Raw genomic sequence first — 18505 nt, 5'->3', positions numbered from 1 at the left:
CAGACCTATCAATTAACGGCTAGGCATCTCCCTTCTTTATAACCTGGACTTTGCCCCCTCTGCATATATGGATATTTCCAGGTTCATTATTTCTACAGTGCTCTAGGCATTTAAAGAAGAGAGTCTCAGGAATGACTAACCCGTTCAACATTGCCTGTTTCTAACCCAGCTCAACCGAGTAAGTAAAACAGCAGATATCTTCTTTTTCTTGGGTAGAGGTTTCTTAGTGGTGGAAGTGTGACAGTCAAGACAGCGACAGGTTTAACTTGATAATATGGAGTTTCGCATGCCACAAGGAGAGAAGTAAAGAATAGTAGTTTTCTTATCGTATCAGAGAACTATGTTTGGCTTTAAGATGTTTAATGTATGTTTTAGTGTCTAAACAGATTTATCTATTTCAGAGGTGATTAGAATAAGGGAGTTGAAACATCTGTTTTCTCTCCTTTAGTTCATGGACCCAATTCTGATTTTTTTTTTTTTTTGAAACACGAGTGTAAAATCAGGAATAACTCCTTAGAAGCCAATGGGGGTTGCACCATGGTAAAATAGGTTTGAGTGATCTCAGATTCATAGGGCCTGATTCTGCTTTGAGATAAGCTGTTTCACCATTTCATAGAAATGGAGCACAGGAACGTGTAGTATCCTAAATCAAACCCCTCCTTTGCTCCTGACCTGGTCTTTGAAAGAAAGATCCCAAAAAGAGAGGCAATCTCAAAGATTCCATTTCAGGTTTTTGCATTAGGGCTGGACAATTCACTGGAAGTTTAGTTTTAAGTGGACATCCATGCAAGTAAAATGTATTCAGTAAACCAACTAATGCTGTCATATTGGGTTTCTAGAACAAGTGACCCCACCTATAAGAGGCTCCTTTTCCAATCTGCTTTAAAACCACTATCCATACTGGATATAAAGTCCAAACTCACCCTCTTCCTGAAATCTGGTTGTGTGAACAAAATATAAAGATTAGCCCAAACCTTCTCTCAGGTATCCCTTTAGGGCTGCTGAATCACATCCCAGAAATCCTCTCCCCTAGATAGCCACTGCCACCTCATTTATATCCAGGTGGCTAATGAGCCACTTCTTAGATGAGTCAACAGATTACCCTTTCTCCGTGATCAATGTTAATAGGGTAAGAGGTTTCAGGCTAATCCAGCTTCTTACACCATCTATTCCTCCTCTTGGCTGGTCACCGCTGCCTCTCTCTATTCAACATGACATTTGTGTGTGTGTTGAATAGCACATGTACAGTTTAGTTAACAAATTGGTTTGAAATCTATTTTAAAGAACAACATGAGTGTATGTAAACACAGTCCTTTCATTTCCAAGTAGCTAATAATTACCTTACATGTGGCTTAGTGGATGGAGCAGTAGCATGAGACCTTTGTTCTAGTCTTAGCTCTGCTAGTAGCATGCTGGGAGGCCTTGGGCAAGATATTTCACTTCTCTTTGCCTTTGTTTCCCCATCTATAAAATGGGTATGATACTTATCTCCTTTGCAAAGCGCTTTGAAAGCTACTGATGAAAAACACTATAAGACTTACATATTATTGGATTGTAGAGTAGAAATTTCTCACGAGTTCAGAGACTGCTCTCAGTTGGAGCAGAGGAATGTGTGGGAACAGGTCACACATTTGGGTATACCACAAAGAGGGGTTTTCCAGCAGTGAAAAGCTCAGTCTTGTAAATTGAATGACTATCTGGGATTGATTAACAATCACTTCTGCCAGTTACCATTAATTTCTGGGGACAGATGAATTGGTTCAGGATTCTATCCATTAGCTCTCGATGTTAGCACAAGAGATAGTTGGAGGGCTAGCAAAGGCAATGATAACCTATAGTGCTTTTTATTCAGAAGGACCCCAAAGCATATTAGAAACAGATTTACAAGGACCACTTAACCCACCATAGCAGTTCAAACACCCACAGCAGAACACAGTAGTTGTTTTACAGTGTACAGCAACATGACCCAAAACTACAGAACAAGCAGTTTAGAAGAATACAATCCAATGAAACACTCGAGAAAGTTGGCTAGGTCAGCATGAGAGATAGGGTTTTTTAGGCATGCCAAGCCTCTCTCCACCTTATAGGAATTACCCCAGTAGGCCAAGCCAATTGTCCGTAGTCCATTGCCCTGTCTCCTTCAGTGGCCAGTGTCAGATACTATTGAAGAAGGTATAACTCCTTCAGTACACTTTGCTGTATGTTAATAGACCAGGGTGTGTGTGTGGGGGGGAGGGGGCTGGAGGATTTTTTTTCTCATCCTGGAGCCGGTGACTACCTTATGCTTGAAGCATGGGAGCTGAGAATCCTTGTAATTTCTCCATTCATTCTGGTATAATTAAATGGTGACCCCAGAACTTTTTACATGTTGATTCCTCCCCATGTTCTCAGAACATCCTGTACCTTCAAACCACACTGCCTAGGACTAAGTTATGAGAGTCAAAGCCTGATTGTTGTCCCATTACTCCAGACTCTTTTTTTTGTTTGTTTCTTTTCCAAAAAAGCAGTTGCCTGCTCCTGAAGAGCCTTCACCTCGAGCTGGGATGGAATCTTGTTGGCAACTGCTGCCTCAGTCTCTGTTTTTCCTTCATTTGCTGCTGTTGCCCATCTTTGCTGAAGGTGCCACCAGAGTCTATTACCTGGGTATCTGTGAGGTGGAATGGAATTATGCTCCAACAGGGAAGAACATAATCACAGGCCGAAGCATTAAAGATGACCCGTATGTTTAACAACTATAAGTATTTGAGTCTAAAAAAGCAAATGGCTCTGGAGGTTTATGCAAGAAGTTTTATTTAGCAGGCAGTTGACGTTGTCACATATCTGATCTTTATTGGCTTAATGGTTAACCTGTTTTATCATAGGAACATAGAAATTATCACATTGGGATAGGCCAATCGTCAATCTAGTCCAATATACATTGACCAATTCCTTTAGAATGCACCCCATTGCACGATGCTGTATCATAGGGTTTATTTCTTCCTCACCCTAGCTGGTGATCTGTTTATGTGCCTTGAAGCCTGAGAATTTTATGCCCTTATGTACACAGGCGGTTAAAGCTCGTCAAAAATGTATTTTGACAAAAAAATACCTTTTTGACTAAGTGGACATTTTTGCAAGAAAGCTTACGTTTTCATCAAAAATGTGCAGTGTTTTGTTGAAAACCCAAAAGTCTGAAAACTGAAAAAAAATTGGCTTTCAGTAATAATAAAAAAAACCATATTTGGTTTCTGGTTTTCAAAAACAAAAAAATAAAACTAAACCAAGTCTTTTAAATCACAACTTAAGAAAAATTCTGAAAAAAAATTCTCTGAAAATGAAAATTGTGCATTTCCTGTTGAAATTTTTCATGGTAAATAAAATCCATTTCCTGACCAAGCTTTCTCAGTGCTACACTGTCACCATGAATTTTTTGTACAATTGGATCCCTTATTTCAAAAAGCATATAGCAGAAATAGAAATGGTTCAGAGAAAGGCAACAAAAATGATCAGAGGCCTGGAAAGATTTTCATATATGGAGATATTTAATAGGTTGGGACTATTTAGTTTATAAAGAAGACGAATAAGTGGGGACATAATAGAAAAAATATATAAAATAATGAATATTTTAGAGAGGGTAAATCTTGTTTCTATTCACCTTCTCTCATAATAATACAAGAACAAAGAGACAGTCACTGAGATTAAACATAGAATTAGTCTGTGGAACTCATTTCCACAGGGAAATAAATAATAAAACTAGTTAAAAATTTTAGAAGGAAAAGTTTTTAGTTGAAAATATGGCCTAAGTTTGAAAATGAAACTAGATTTGCAGTAAACAGATTTTTTTCTATAACTATTTAGATCACACGTGCATCAGGCTGGCAAAATGTCAGTATTTTTCAGACACATTTTGAATTTTGAGGGGTGGGGTAGAATAAATCACAAAAACTATTGAAAGAGCATCAGGGCTTTTCCTTTTGAAATGGAAACAGCTTCAACCTTTTGAGAGAGAGAAAGAGAGACAGAGAGTGTGTGTGTGTGTTGCCGGGTGACCTTGGGCATGTCCCTTTCCCTCCCTGGGCCTCTAAACCAGGGATAATGATACTGATCTCCTTCACAAAGCACTTTGAGATGAAAAGTGCTAAATAAGAGCTACCATTTATTACACTACATTGTATAATTTTTATAAGATTGCATAAAATTTAAGTCACTCTTATCCCTTTTTAAAACATCTGCTCTGGCCCTGCTACATAGAAGAGCTGGCTGCAGGAGTGACTCTGTGGATGTGGTGCAGCTCTGAGCTGCATACCTACAGCTCCACCCTGCTCTATTAAGTGAATGACAAAGCTCGGGGTTGACTTCAGAGGTACAGCACTGAGCCCATGCAGAACAGTTTGTCTATTTGCCCATGTGCCAGGACTATTTTTATTGCTGCAGCAATGATGACTCCTAGGAAAAAATATCTTCACCGTCCTTGACCTGACACACTAATACTTGAGCCAAGATTCACCTATCATCTAGTAGGAAATGATAAAAAAAAAGCAATCCACCGGTGTATTGACCGTTGGACACTTGTAAGAGGTTTAAACTCTGAAGGTTAGATATGTGCGGGGACACATCAGCCTGAGCTGACTACTCTTTCCACTAATATTTCACATCAGCTTTTGACTAGAAACTCACCCTCTTTTCTTGTGTCAGTCTTTGTGAGACAGCTCAGGAGATTTTTTTCTCCCTTGCAACTCACGGAGCATAGCTCCAGTCTGCACTAGAATTAAGCACTGAAATAGATTTAAAGGATTAGAACAATAGGTAGGATGGCAATCACTAGGGCTCTCAACTTTCATTCTTTAGTGCATAAAATGATCACAAGATAAGAAAAATTTCCCACCATTGTATAGCATCCACAGTTAAATACATTTAGGGGGACTGTGTCAGGTCTTCCCCTGAAGCATTCAGCACTGGCCGTAGCCAGAGACCGAGTCTCAAACTAGATGGTCTGATGTGCTGATCTATTACATTGTGTCAGTTCCTCTCATATTTTACAACACTCAAAAACCAGACAAGAGGAGCGAGGCCAGTGTTATTGTCCAGTCGGATTGCATTCCCAGCGCTGCCATAGGGTCCTGGAAGAGGAAGCACGATGCTGGACTAGGAGTAGGGATAAAGCGCTGGCATGGCAGAGACTCTAGGAGTCAGCTGAGAGAGCTACAATAGATGTCCCTGTTATCACTACTCCCCATGTTATGCAGCTGAAGTGGATGGCATATTATTCACGATCTGTTATCTTGTTTTGAATTTAACAGAGAAGCCTCTACATTCCTCCAGTCTGGCAAGGACAGGGTGGGAAGCACTTACAAAAAATCTGTGTATAAGCAATACTCAGACTCCACGTATACAAGAGAGATCCCCAAACCTGCCTGGCTGGGATTTCTTGGGCCCATCATACGAGCAGAAGTGGGCGACACCATTACCGTACACCTAAAAAACTTTGCCAACCGGCCACACACAGTCCATCCTCATGGCGTCTTCTACAAGAAGGACTCAGAAGGTAAATGAGCCCCTGCTGAGTTCAGATTCAGTTTCCCCACTGTGAATTTAGGAGTATACAGGAAAGCAAAGCCAGCTGAGAAGGGGTCTTGTTTGGGTTGGCTCAAAGCAACATCTCCTGGAAAACTGGTATAGTTAGGTAGGCTTTAAGCAATGCCACCGGATGCAGGATTATCGGGTTCCTAAGCAGTATGGTACCATCTGAGATGGACGCACTTTTTCCAAACATGAACTCCTTAACAGAATGTCCAAATTCCTTCCTAAAGAACACAATCTTAGTAACAGTCTCATTGCCTGAATACAGGAGCTGAGGAACAGCAAGCTAGTAGCTAATAAATGTTTATATTATGGTGCTACGCATATTTAGATGTCTTTAATGTGATGAATCTTGTAGGTGCCACAGGAAAGATAGAATATCAGAACAGAGTCACTGTTTGAAATAGCCCCAGAGAATTTAGAAAGGAACTATTTCTGGGGTACTGCAGATTTGAACTGAAAACTCAGCACAGTTCTCTGTTTTCCAATGAGAATATAAAGAAGCAATTTTTAGAACATGGGACCACAAGTCATCTTTCTGGCTCAGCCACCAGCATACTGGGCAAAGTCACTTAATAACTTCTCTGTGCCTCAATTTACCCATTGGAAAAATGATGATTACATTACTTATGTGGTGTGAATCTTAATTTGAAAGGTGCTACAGAAATGGTAAAAGTAACTTGCAGCTATCTGTGCTGTATCTAGTGTGAGAAATGCAGTACATGTTTATATGTTATATACTCTCTGCCAAACTTGAATGGATGCTGTGATTGCTCAATTATTCCAGGGTCCCTGTACCCCGATATGTCCTCACAGGATCATAAGAAGGATGATGCTGTTCCACCAGGAGGGAATCACACATATACTTGGACTGTCCCTGAAGATCACAGCCCGGTGGCTGATGACCCAACCTGCTTGACCTGGGTCTACCACTCTCACACTGATGCACCGAAGGACATTGCTTCTGGGTTGATTGGGCCATTACTGACATGCAAAGAAGGTAAAACCTCAGGGGAAAGACAGCTCAGAGTTACAGCTTCACACATACTGAAGACTTTGCAATGATCTCAGTTATGATAAGGCAAGCAGTGATGCTTTGTTAGACAGCTCTCTAGTTCACGTGGAACTTATATGTAATCTGAGATAGTTCTCAATTTCTAGATTGATTCTGATTGTTATTTCTTTGTTGCTTAGAGAGTTAGTACATTAACTTCTCAGTTCTGTGGATCAGTTCAAATGCACAAGTGGAAATTAGTGCAGGGATCTTATTCAAGACTCCATTTGTACATATTAAAAAAGAAAGAAAGAAAGACAAAGCTCCCAAACCTCCTCCAAACCCTACAGGATTTCAGCAAGAGTGACAACACTATTGAAAGATCTGGGAGCGCAGGAGGTGCTGTAAATCAGAAGTGAGACACATTGGAATTTAGGAATGGAATAGCAGGGAGTACTGCAGGTCTAGGGTGAGGTGCATTGGCAGACCTCAGTGATAGTCTGAGCTGGAAAATCACTCATCCTCTCTCTTGCCCTAGGAGCTCTGACTGGCACATCTCAAAGACGGCATGATGTGGACCTTGATTTCTTTCTCATGTTCAGCGTGATTGATGAGAATCTTAGCTGGCATCTGGATGAGAATATTGCATTATTCTGCACCGACCCAGAATCTGTTGATAAGGAAGATGAGGAGTTCCAAGTGAGCAACAGAATGCATGGTGGGTGCCACCTTTCACACTGGCTTTGCCCAGTCAATCTATGCCTGAGGAGCTCCTTCCCTGATATCGTGAAGTGCAGTCTCATCTGATGTGTGCAGGGATGGTTTGAGAAGCCAGTGAGACCTTGTGCTGAAAGATGCCCCATCATAGGGACAGCCATATCAGCACCATCAAAACAATCATAATTTTGTCAGGGTTTTGGCTTTTACCTTCAGTGAACGTGTGTCCATTAATCTGATGTCCAGAATAAGATCCATGTTAGAAAAAGATTTATGGAAGCAGGCTCACCGGGATTGGGCAGGAGAAGGGAAAGGTGTTCTGTTGAGACCTTTTTTCTGAATGTCCCGTGTTTCTGTAATGGGACCTGCAGGATGGAGCTGTGAACCCTACCTCCACCCCCTTCCTGATCTCTGCTTCTGATTCACTTGGTTTTACAGCTATTAATGGTTATGTGTATGGGAACCTGCCTGAGATGACAATGTGTGCTGGGGATCACGTGGCATGGCACCTCTTTGGGATGGGGAGTGAGACTGACGTTCACACAGCCTTCTTCCATGGACAGACACTCACCATCAGAGGCCACAGGTCCGACGTGGCCAGCCTCTTTCCAGCCACTTTTGTTACAGCTGACATGATCCCCAGTAGCACTGGGAGATGGCTTCTGAGCTGTCAGGTCAACAATCACCTGCAAGGTAAGGCACAGTCTGGAATCTGTCCTGCACTCTGTGGCCCCCATTCACTTCCCCACTGTGGCCCCTTGACACTACGGGATGAAGCAGAACACTCTTGTGGGCAATGTCCCATGGTAAAAGGACTTACCCTGCTGGGTAATCAATGGTTTGATCTGATGGCTCCCCCTATATTGCATAGAACTTGTGCCACCATATAGCCACCTTGGTCTTTAATGTGCAGGTGTAGCCTACAGGGATTACAGATGCCAGATGTGACATCTCTTGTTCAGCACTGAATATCACAGGACTGGAGCAGCTGGTGGTGCTGCAGAAGGTGCTTTACATCAAAGTGGAGCACTGCATGCTGGGACCTGTAGTCTCTCCAGGCTGTACCTATATGGTACACATGGGGGTGGCTGAGAACTATTTTTGTCCACCGACCACCCTAATGCAATGCCCTGTATTTATGGTAGGAACCCATGCCTGCTGGAAAAGAAAACTCTCCCCTGTGAAGCAATTGCCTAAACACTCACTCTCAGCCATGCACAATTTGGGACAACTGGGCTCAGTGACTTGGGCAAAGGGAATGGGTGGTGCACTGTAGAAATAGGACCCCTGTCCACCTTCCATTCAGAGTGGCAGACAGGAGTTAAGTGTGCATTTGCTTCTCCCATGTGCAGCTGGAATGGAAGCAGTCTATGAAGTCAGACAGTGTTCTCAGAAAACTCCGGAGTCCTCCATGAACGGGACAGTTCGGAAATACTATATAGCTGCAAAGGAAGTACAGTGGAATTATGGACCCTCGGGGCTTGACCAGGGCACAGGGAAAAGTCTGCAGGAGCCAGGCAGGTAAGAGGGTTTTTGCATGCAAGGCACTGTACTAAATCTGTAGCCATTGTCTGGAATATGAGCTTGACAGAAACACTCTCAAGGAAATTTGGAACGCCTTTTTCAACGGAATGGTTTAACATGCAAGTCACGTAAATACATTCACAAAGCTTCCAGGTGTCCCAGCATGCTGTATGGTTGAGGGACACATCACAGTTGCCTCCAAGTTCCATCTTCACTCACTGTACTTGATTTAGCAAGAAGCCTGCAAGTTTGATAAAAGAATGTAGGTACGATTAAAAAAGCAAGTCCAGTGGCAGACACAGGATGGCATAGGTGGACTACAGATTTACATTCAGCTTCCATCTAGCCTTCTGTGTGAAATCTAGCAGCAAATGCAGAGCGATTGAAATGAATAGCTCTCTTGAGAGTTTTACATCCTTTCATTCCGAACAGCTGAAATAATATTTAGCATATATAAGGGTGTTTAATATTTTCAGAACATGTTGCAAATAGAAACTAATGAATTCTCACACCCATCCCTGGGAGGTGGTAAATGTCATGCCCATTTTTTACACATGGGAAAACTTGAAATGCACAGTGGTTAAGTGACTTGCCTAACACACCACACAGTGAACCAGTAGCAGAGCCATGGTTGGACCTCAAGAGTCCCAGGCTCTGTGCTTTCTCCACTAGACTCTGTGGCTTCTCCTGGAGGGCACATTTTGGAATTTTCCATTTCATTTCATTTTCTTTTCATTTCATGTGTGTTTCTTTTAGAGTTAGGATTGACACTACCCAAAACATCCTAATTCTCATAGTGCTTTCCTAAGACCTCCATGGAAAGTGTTGTTGAAGTGGTGTTGATTCAATAGAGGGCATCATTTCCTCTGAGTCAGTACTGCAGTTTCATTTGGATATACTATTCTGTACATCCTGACCCCAAACTGTTGTACAGAATTGCTGTGTAATTATTAAACAGCGGCCATGTTCCACCAGAGAGTTGGCCGTGTTCCTGGGAAGAGTGAGCTGATCCCTACATGAAGTCTGTCTATCAATTTGTAAAGGGCTTTGTCACACTCCCGGATGAAAAGTGCTACCAAACAGCATTATTATACTTGGCACTGCTGGGTTTTCAAAATCAGAGGTTTTGACTCAATTTGAAGGGCTGCAGAGCTGAGAGCTGCTGCTGTCACTGCTCTGATGGGGGCAGGGGAGTTTGCCTTTTTGTAAAAGGACATGAAATTTGTTCTCTGTGTTTAGCTCTTCTGAGCAGTTCTTCAAGCATAGCGCCAGGCAGATTGGGGGAACCTACTGGAAGGCCAAGTATGTGGAATATACTGATTCAACGTTCCGGGTAGAAAAACAACGGTCAGAAGAAGAGATGCATCTTGGGATACTTGGTAGGGATTGTCTGGCAACATAAACCCTCTTACAGCACCTTCTAGAATGATCTATCAGCACCAAAAATGCTGATTGGCTGGCACTGTCTCATAATTCCTAGGAGTAATAACTTCTGTGGTGGACGTGTTTCCTGCATGACATTACACTGCAGCTCTTTAGAGCAAGGAAAACCTATACTGGGGGGCGGTAGGGTGGTCTTGTGATTGGGGGGGGGACCCAGTATTGTTCTGCCACAGCAACCTTTGGAAGCTACCAGGAAGGAGCAAGGAATATATTATACCCCTATCTCTAACTAAACAAATCATAGCAAAGAGCTGGTCTGGCTGACCTTCTGATTATGTGTTTCTGACTGTGTCTTCAGGACACAATGCAAACCCCACTTTCTGCTTAGAAACTTCTTCCCGGGAGAAGCTGGCAGTGCTCTTTGTGATCAGATAATGCCGAGACAAAAGGAGTGGGACTTGGAGAGCGAATGAATCATGCATGGAGGGGCACAGCATTAATTCCTTTGAATAAATTTTAGTACGATCTATAATTTGAGCATTTGATGCCTAGATAATATTCTAATGTGAGACACAACAGGAATGTGATAGATCAGAGTAGAGTAGATTAGATTAGCCCGTATTAATAGATTGATTTGTCTGGCTGGTTGGGTTAGTTCTCACAGAGGCCATTAGGGAGACGAAAGGCCTGATCCGGTCCCACTGAAGTCAGTGGAGCTTTGGTCACTGATTTAAAGTAGGATCAGGGAGTTGTGAGTAGGAACAGGACAAAAATCAGGAGCGGGAATTCTCACTGCACCAGCTAAGGAGTAGGGGGTAGCTCTCCCTCCCATTTAATCCCAGTCTTTTGGGCCTGGTGTAACCGCTTCACTGAATTCTCTCAAACTTCAAGCTATTTTACCTTTAAATAGTTCCCCCCTCCCTGCCCCAAATGCCAGTCTGCCTGAAGGGCCAGCAGTCCTACTTAGCATGGCCAAAACCAGACAGCTGGCACTTCTGCTATGCCCATTGTTGTTAGTCATCTGTGGCTGTGAACTCTGGGTAGAAAATCGTAATTGATAGCCTGCTTTGTCCAGTTATCTTGGAAATCACTCCATTATCCTCTCTCTCTCGCTCTCTCTCTCTGTGCGCAGGTCCAGTGATAAAAGCTGAAGTGGGAGACACCGTTTTGGTGACATTTGCTAACAAAGCCTCTTGGCCCTTCAGTATCCAGCCCCATGGTGTGCTTTATGGAAAGAAGTGGGAAGGAACGTTGTACCATGATGGTTTGTTACTTCATCCCACCCCCTCTTTCTAAACTGAGGTAGTGACAACCCCTGTGGTGTGGTTCCACAGTCTGCAGCCACACCCCATTGGGTGGTGGTCCTCTCCGACCTCACTAGCTGAGCAAAGTGAGGCCTGCTCAGCTAGTGTACCATGAGAAGTGGGGTTGGTGATGCAGTAGGGGATGTTCTTCCCTTTGACCTATCACTGAATCACTGCCCAGCGTGGCACCCGAGAGGAGGTGGTGCTGGAGATACTATCTCTTGGAGGAGAGATGAAATCATGGTGCTGACCATTTCTGGCCCCTAAAGATCCTGTGACACTTCTTTCAAGAGCAGAGGTATATATCCCTGGTCACACTGTAATTTGGGTAGCTATTTTCCACCTACCAAAATTCTCCTGAGGATTTAATTGGATATATTTCTTTATTTCATGGCATCAGGCCCACCTCTGTCATGACACCTACAATAAATTTGCCCACACATGTGTGTCCAGTAATATGTAAATATGACCCTACTATATTTCTGAGATATATAATGGCTGCCCCATTCTACCCTGGAGGTGGCTGTCCTTTGGTGGTGAGTGAAATGAATCACAGTAGCAGATGACACTGAAGTGCTGCAGAGCTTGCCAAAGGGGCTGTATACATGAATACATATCAGCATCTTGTGTTTTAAAGGTCTGTCGTGGAATGGGGCTTCAGTTGAACCTCTCCATAACTTCACATACCACTGGACTGTACCACAGCACGTTGGACCCACTGCCAGTGACCCTCCTTGCCTGACCTGGATGTACTCCTCTGCGATAAATCCCATCCGAGATACCAGTTCCGGCTTAGTGGGCCCTCTGGTGATCTGCAGACCTGGGACTCTCAACACCAGCAACAAGCAGGTACAGTCAGCTCTCCCACTGCAATGATTCAGGCTCTTCGTCCTGTGGTGAAGAAATAACTGGAGAAAGGAGACCCCAATAAAACCTTGGTAACTGAAATATAATTAAAAATACATGGCCGGGGGGGAGGCCCACAGATTAGAATAAATGCATCTAGGCAGAATACGTGCGCTGCCTCAACCATGCCAACTTCATGCATCAAAGTGTCTTCTGAGAGAAGCCTAACACATTGGATTCCTGAGGTATTTGACTAATCTAATCTTGGGGTTTAATTTAAGAGAAAGGGAAACCTTTTGCATTTAGGTGGATTTTGTCAAAATCCTTGGTCTGACCCTATACTGACAGTTATGGGATTACACAGGAATACATTTGTCCTAATATATGTAGGGCAGAATGCCCTATTCTTTTTCTTCCTCTTCTTCCTATTATTAATGAGAGGTGTGTGAAAAATTCACCACAAAATTGAAAATATTGAAAATCATTTTCATACTAAGTTGAAAGTCCCATTTTTGCTAAAGGTTTGTGCAAGTTTTGTTTGAAAGATGGAACATTTTGAGTTTCAAATGGCGCTAAGTTCTACTCTAAACTCAGCCCATTTTGAGAAGAACTCAAATGAAAGGGTGATTTTACAACAAAAGCACATACAATGGATGGTGTTCTGCAGGCTTTTGTGATGTGGAGATAAGTGAAATCCTAGGACTGATTAACACTTTCCCTTGAAATTTAATGAAGAAATGTTCATCACTTTTGCACAGGTGTTGCCAAGGTAGCACAATGAGTACACAAGGGAACAGGAAACATTGAAGTAACAGACCCACGTGTGACAAACAGGGGGCAGCAGAAGACAAAACCAGCTGCATGATTGTGAATACATTATAATGTGGATTGAGGAGTTGCTGGTGACTCTGCAAAGCAGCTGCTTTAAAAGCCTCCCTTGAAGATCTTGCTTTCTGGATCAGAATGATGTGGCTAAACTAGATAGAGTTCAGAAGAGAGCAATAAACCTGGTTCAGAGGCAGGAGAGTTTGATTTTGAGGAAAGATTAAACTATGTATAACTTGGCAGGTGGAGGGGAGGTTATAATGATAAACGATTTACAGGTATTGAAGGTGTAAATAAATCCTAGTGTCAAATAATTATGAGTGGTCCAAGGGGGTATTACTAAGAATAAGGGGAGGAAACTGAGCAAATGGAAATTTTGGCTAAATATCAGCAAAGATCTCCTAACAGGGAAACATATTAGTGTGTGGAATAGGTTCCTCAATAGAAGTTGAGGAAGTCTCATTGCTTCTGTCGGTTCAAGCTGGACTCGACAAAGTTTTCAGGGCTTGATGGTAGGAAACAAATCTGGATTCTGATCTTGTATTAGGGAGGAGTGAGGTGGGCCCAGCTCCAGACCCTGCATAGTGGGGAGTGTTCTGAATTTGACCCTATTGGAAATTCGTGGGGAGTGTCCAGCACCTGAACCTATGGATTGTGGGGGAAGGAGAGAATGACTTTTCAGTCTGGGCAAAATTCTGATCCCTTTACTCATGCTGAGGAGCACCTTTCTGCACATTTGGTCCCAGTGCTGCTCTAGGACCACTTGTAAAGTAAGTGCTACTCAGCATGAGTAAAGAGATCAGCATTTGGCCCCCTAAGAGGTGGAAGTGGACAACTTAAGAAACAAAAAATTAGAAATTGCCATCATGCAAAGCAGCGTGTACTTTAACAGTTAACAGGTGTGGGTGATCTCTGTGTTTTTAAAATGAATGACCATTATTGTGATTATTATTTTAGAAAGGGATCGACAAGGAATTTTACCTCCTGTTCAGTGTATTTGATGAGAACCTCAGCTGGTATTTGCCTGCAAATATAAAATACTATTTGAGAAAGGAAGAGGCTTTTGTGACAAAGGATGAAAGCTTCAAGGAGTCCAACAGGATGCACGGTATGGCCCTGTGCTCTCTCTTACGTAGGCAGTGAGGACAGAATTATGAGGTTTGGGTCCAGAACTATGAGGCGTGGGTCCATCTTTAACTGGTCCTAAAAACTCTGGAATAGCTAACTACTGCCATGGCACCTAAGGATCCCAATACAGGTACCTTGGACATGCCCTGGGGGTTGGGGGGGGGGGGAAGAGAGGGAGAGAGAGAGAGATCAGGTGGACTTGGGAATTAAATTTCTGATTTGCATCAAAGGCACCTCTTTTGACAATTCTCTACATAACAATGTCTTGGAGAATGGGTCATGGGACATGAGGTCCTGCTGTGCCCAAAAGCATGACTCAAGCAAATACCAGGGGTGAATTGCTGGTGAACTGTACTGAGGAATACACAGCAATATGCAATTCCCATAGGTTGCTCTACATTGTAGGTATGTGTGTACAGAGGTCACCTCCTAGCTAGTGTGTAACTATGTGGTTTTAATTCTTTTCTGTTGCAGCAATTAATGGATTTATGTTCTATAACTTGCCCAAGCTGGAAGTGTGTAAAGGGGACACTGTGTCTTGGCACTTTCTGGGTCTGGGCACTGACACAGATGTGCATGGAGCTGCATTCCAGGGAAACACTATTCAGATGAATGGGATGAGGAGATATGCAACCAATCTGTTCCCTCACACGTTTGCTACCGCCCTCATGCAGCCTGATCATGAAGGTAGATGCCTGCACAACTTCTCTGATGCCCAATCAGCTTTCTCAAATGTTAATATTTGTTCTCTCGTGCTGATTTGTCTACAAGCAGTGTCAGAGTTACAGGGCGAGCTGCACTTTAGACTCCATTCACTTCCTCTTGGGTGCACCCCTGCAGGGACAGCACTGGCTTTCTGCCCCTCACTCCGGGTGGAACCACCCAGCCATACCATTCATAAACTAGATCTTTGGGCTGTAGCACTCATTTCCCAACTGTCTTAACCTGACAGGCCCAACTGGTTTTGACACCGGTCGGTCGTCTCACTCCAGCAGCCTGTGACAGGATAAATTTGCAGTGACACAGAAAGAACTTCTTCAAAACAAAGTACTGATTTGCCAAAGGGAACACTGCATGTAGGAAAATGACTTAAAAACAAAAGGTCACATATGCATCTTATCATACCTAAGCTTAGCATCTCCAGCTATAGCTCAGGTTGGTCCAGTTTATCCTAGACCCCCTTTCTGAATCTGAGGGTTTGTTTTCATCCCTGCAGACCCTCTCACTGTGTCAATCCTTCCTTCTCCTCCCTTTCTGCAGGATGAATCCTTTAACTGGCCGGTGTCTTTTGCTCTCTCTCTTTTCACGCTTGGCAAAACAGCTGTGTAACTTTGTTGGCACCAAGCAGGTAGCTTCTTTACAGCCAATAACTTGGCTGCTGTGTGTGTGCTTGCTGGGATGTTCCTTACCTAGGCCATTGTTTTGCCTTCCTGCTTGGCTCCTCTAACAACAACTCTTGATCTCACCCCAGAGCAAGAGACACATCATAAACAGACACACAGACGTATGCACCATATTCATACGAAATAATACAGCTATTTCCCGGTTCATCTCATGTGGTAAGGAAAGGACTTGCTTAGATCTTTAGAGATGATCTTTTTGTTTGTGCTGCCCCTAGGCACTTTTGAGATCTACTGTCAGACTAGCAACCATTACCAGTCTGGGATGAAGGCGCGTTACTCTGTTTCAAAGTGTGGCAAAGGGACACCTGCTCCTGATCCCCAATATGAGGAGGTGCGGACACACTACATCATGGCACAAGAGGTGGAGTGGGACTACTCACCAGATCGCAGCTGGGAGCTGGAACACCACAACATCTCTGGGCAGGAAAGGTAAAGAGGGCATCTTGGGGAAACCTGTGGCACCATCAGGCAAAACTTTGTAAAACCCATTAAAACAGAGGAAGTGGCTTTTTACTGGAGAGAGTCAAACCTCTGCTGATTGGATGGATACTGGCTGACCATGCCATGTTACTGCAGACAGCCCTCATCAGGGGGTCGGGGGCCAATTATCCCCTTTAATCCAAATGTTGGCAGTGTTTTTCCTCCCTGTATTCTGCAGCTCCTTGCATATCTGTATGTGAGAGGGAAATTCCGTCTCTGTGTCCGCTCACTGGTGCCAGCTGAGGTGGTGGTTTTTTGATGCAGACATCTGTCCACCGCTAAATAGACTGATCTTCCCCTAACACTGTTCACGTAAGCCAGTGAGCAGCTACCCCTCATATGGAAGTGCGGTAACTTTGATTACTATCATCCCTAGACAGATTCCAATAGGTGGCTTGGAAGTGTGTGGCTCACTGGCTCTGTATCCTCTTACCAACTCCCAGAGCCATTCAGCTCCCTCAGCTGATATCATATGAAACTGGGGACTCTTCGGGGAGGAAACTGGTTCAGTGAATGAACTCTCTGCCCACAGAGAAGTGCTGTTTCTTTAATGCAAACAGAGCAGTGTTAACGTAACACAGCACTCTGCATTTCTCAGCTATGGCAACCAATTTCTGAGCAATGAGAACGGACTCCTGGGCTCCAAGTACAAGAAGGCAATTTACAGGGAATACACTGATGGGACATTCAGAATACCCAAGAACAGGACCATCGATGAGGAGCATTTAGGGATATTGGGTAAGCAATTATTTGAGTGGTGCAGCTTTTACTCAACAGGGCTGAGACTTAGTCCTGAAGAATGAGCCAAGGAACTGGGACTTGGGAGAGCTGGGTTTGCCTCTGCCTCTGCCTGGCTGTGTGACTGTGGCCAAGTCAGTTCTCACATCTGTTCCCCCTCATCTGTACAATAGGGATAAACCCTACCTTCGTAAAGCACTTTGAGAGCTATGGATGGAAATCTCCAAGTGTGAAAGAAACCCTTCTGTGTGGCATCATTAAAGAAAGAACCAGGCACTGTGAAGCAGAGGAGCATGCTGTGGATTCTTATGAGAGTCTAAGGAGGCAACAGCTCCACTGCCTCACTCCAGGATATTTCAGTACAGCACAAGCAACGTGAGGCAGCATATCCAATCTAAAAGAACAGGCTATGGCTATGAGCCGTCACAGTTTCAGGCCATTTTACACTGTCAGGTCTGGTTAAATCAGACCGTTGGGGACTGTAGTGGGATGATGATGATGAATCATTTGCATTATGGTGGCACTCAGAGATCAGAACTGGGTCCCACTGTGCTGGGTGCTGTGCTCATAACGAGACACGTTCCCTGCCCTGAAGAGTTCACAATCAGAGTTTTCAGGATCATCTTGAATGTGGGTTTAACTATGATACTTTACTTTGGGGAAGGGGGGAGGGATACAGTGATGAAGAATTCACCTCCCACCCCTACGTTAAAGTGATTTCAATAAATGATAGAGAGAAATACTCTCTTTTGGCCATTGATGGGAGCCGCACTCACAGTTTGATCTTCCTGTCTCAAGGTCCTTTTATCTGGGCAGAAGTTGGAGATGTCCTCAACATTGTGTTTAAGAACAATGCTACACAAGCCTACTCCATTCATGCGCATGGGGTATTGGAAAGGAATGATGGACAGGTGGAAGCTGCAAAGCCTGGTGAGTCAGTAGTCAGCTATTAGTTGGGCTAACTTCTGTTTATACGGCAATGACGACTCAACCCATTAAAAAGACCCAGCTAGGAGGATAGAAGTTATTCTGGTGTGTTTGTTTTAATGTGATAAATAATTGGAGCTGAATAGAAACCAGCCTTTCATGTGCAATGTATTTTTATTGTTCATCTAATGTGCTGGCTTGGCAGCCCTGTACAGTAACATCCTCTCTTTAGTCACAGAAGGCACACAACCTGGGTAGAGGCAGTGCAAATTCCCTCCCCCAGGTTACTCAACACCAGTGCACCCCTACCCTGGAGGGTTCATCTCTAGAAATGAGAGGGATTGTGACAGAGTGCTGAGAGATGGAGCTTGAGCCAGCAATCTGGCCACTATTAGCATCAGTTAGGATCCTCTGGAGAAGACCTGAGTGATCTGGGGTGTGCCTGATTATTAGGTCCCACTAGGACTAGAAAGCTAATGAGCTAATTAGCCCATCAATAGGCAAGCAAGGGCAGGGGGACGGGGAAATCACTGGAAGGTCTTCAGGAGCTCTCTTTGCCATTGCAGGGTTCCCTCCATTACCCAGACTGCCAAATCCCTACACCATCCATTCGAAATGGATGCAGGCAAATCCCAGACAAGTCCCCAGTTGTAACTGGGCAGCATGCTACATTCCCT

General features: G+C 43.7%; 1 protein-coding gene across 1 annotated transcript in view; it reads left to right on the top strand.

The window, feature by feature from the left end:
* The first annotated feature begins 45 nt into the window (after positions 1 to 45).
* HEPH (hephaestin) overlaps positions 46 to 18505 on the top strand; it is a 30305-nt gene continuing 11845 nt past the window's right edge. Inside the window, exons 1-15 of the mRNA XM_024109496.3 lie at positions 46 to 178; positions 2505 to 2719; positions 5280 to 5524; positions 6347 to 6559; positions 7092 to 7271; positions 7709 to 7963; positions 8623 to 8791; positions 10034 to 10173; positions 11310 to 11441; positions 12119 to 12330; positions 14110 to 14260; positions 14755 to 14967; positions 15899 to 16112; positions 16762 to 16901; positions 17700 to 17831. Of these exons, the coding sequence (XP_023965264.3) occupies positions 2544 to 2719; positions 5280 to 5524; positions 6347 to 6559; positions 7092 to 7271; positions 7709 to 7963; positions 8623 to 8791; positions 10034 to 10173; positions 11310 to 11441; positions 12119 to 12330; positions 14110 to 14260; positions 14755 to 14967; positions 15899 to 16112; positions 16762 to 16901; positions 17700 to 17831 (2572 nt within the window). The 5' untranslated portion in view covers positions 46 to 178; positions 2505 to 2543. The remainder of the gene's footprint in view (positions 179 to 2504; positions 2720 to 5279; positions 5525 to 6346; positions 6560 to 7091; positions 7272 to 7708; positions 7964 to 8622; positions 8792 to 10033; positions 10174 to 11309; positions 11442 to 12118; positions 12331 to 14109; positions 14261 to 14754; positions 14968 to 15898; positions 16113 to 16761; positions 16902 to 17699; positions 17832 to 18505) is intronic.

This window comes from Chrysemys picta, chromosome 9, assembly GCF_011386835.1.
Source record: "Chrysemys picta bellii isolate R12L10 chromosome 9, ASM1138683v2, whole genome shotgun sequence".
Lineage (NCBI taxonomy): Eukaryota > Metazoa > Chordata > Testudines > Emydidae > Chrysemys > Chrysemys picta.
The sequence above is the reverse complement of the archived record's forward strand: the minus strand, read 5'-3'. Positions and strand labels throughout refer to the sequence as shown.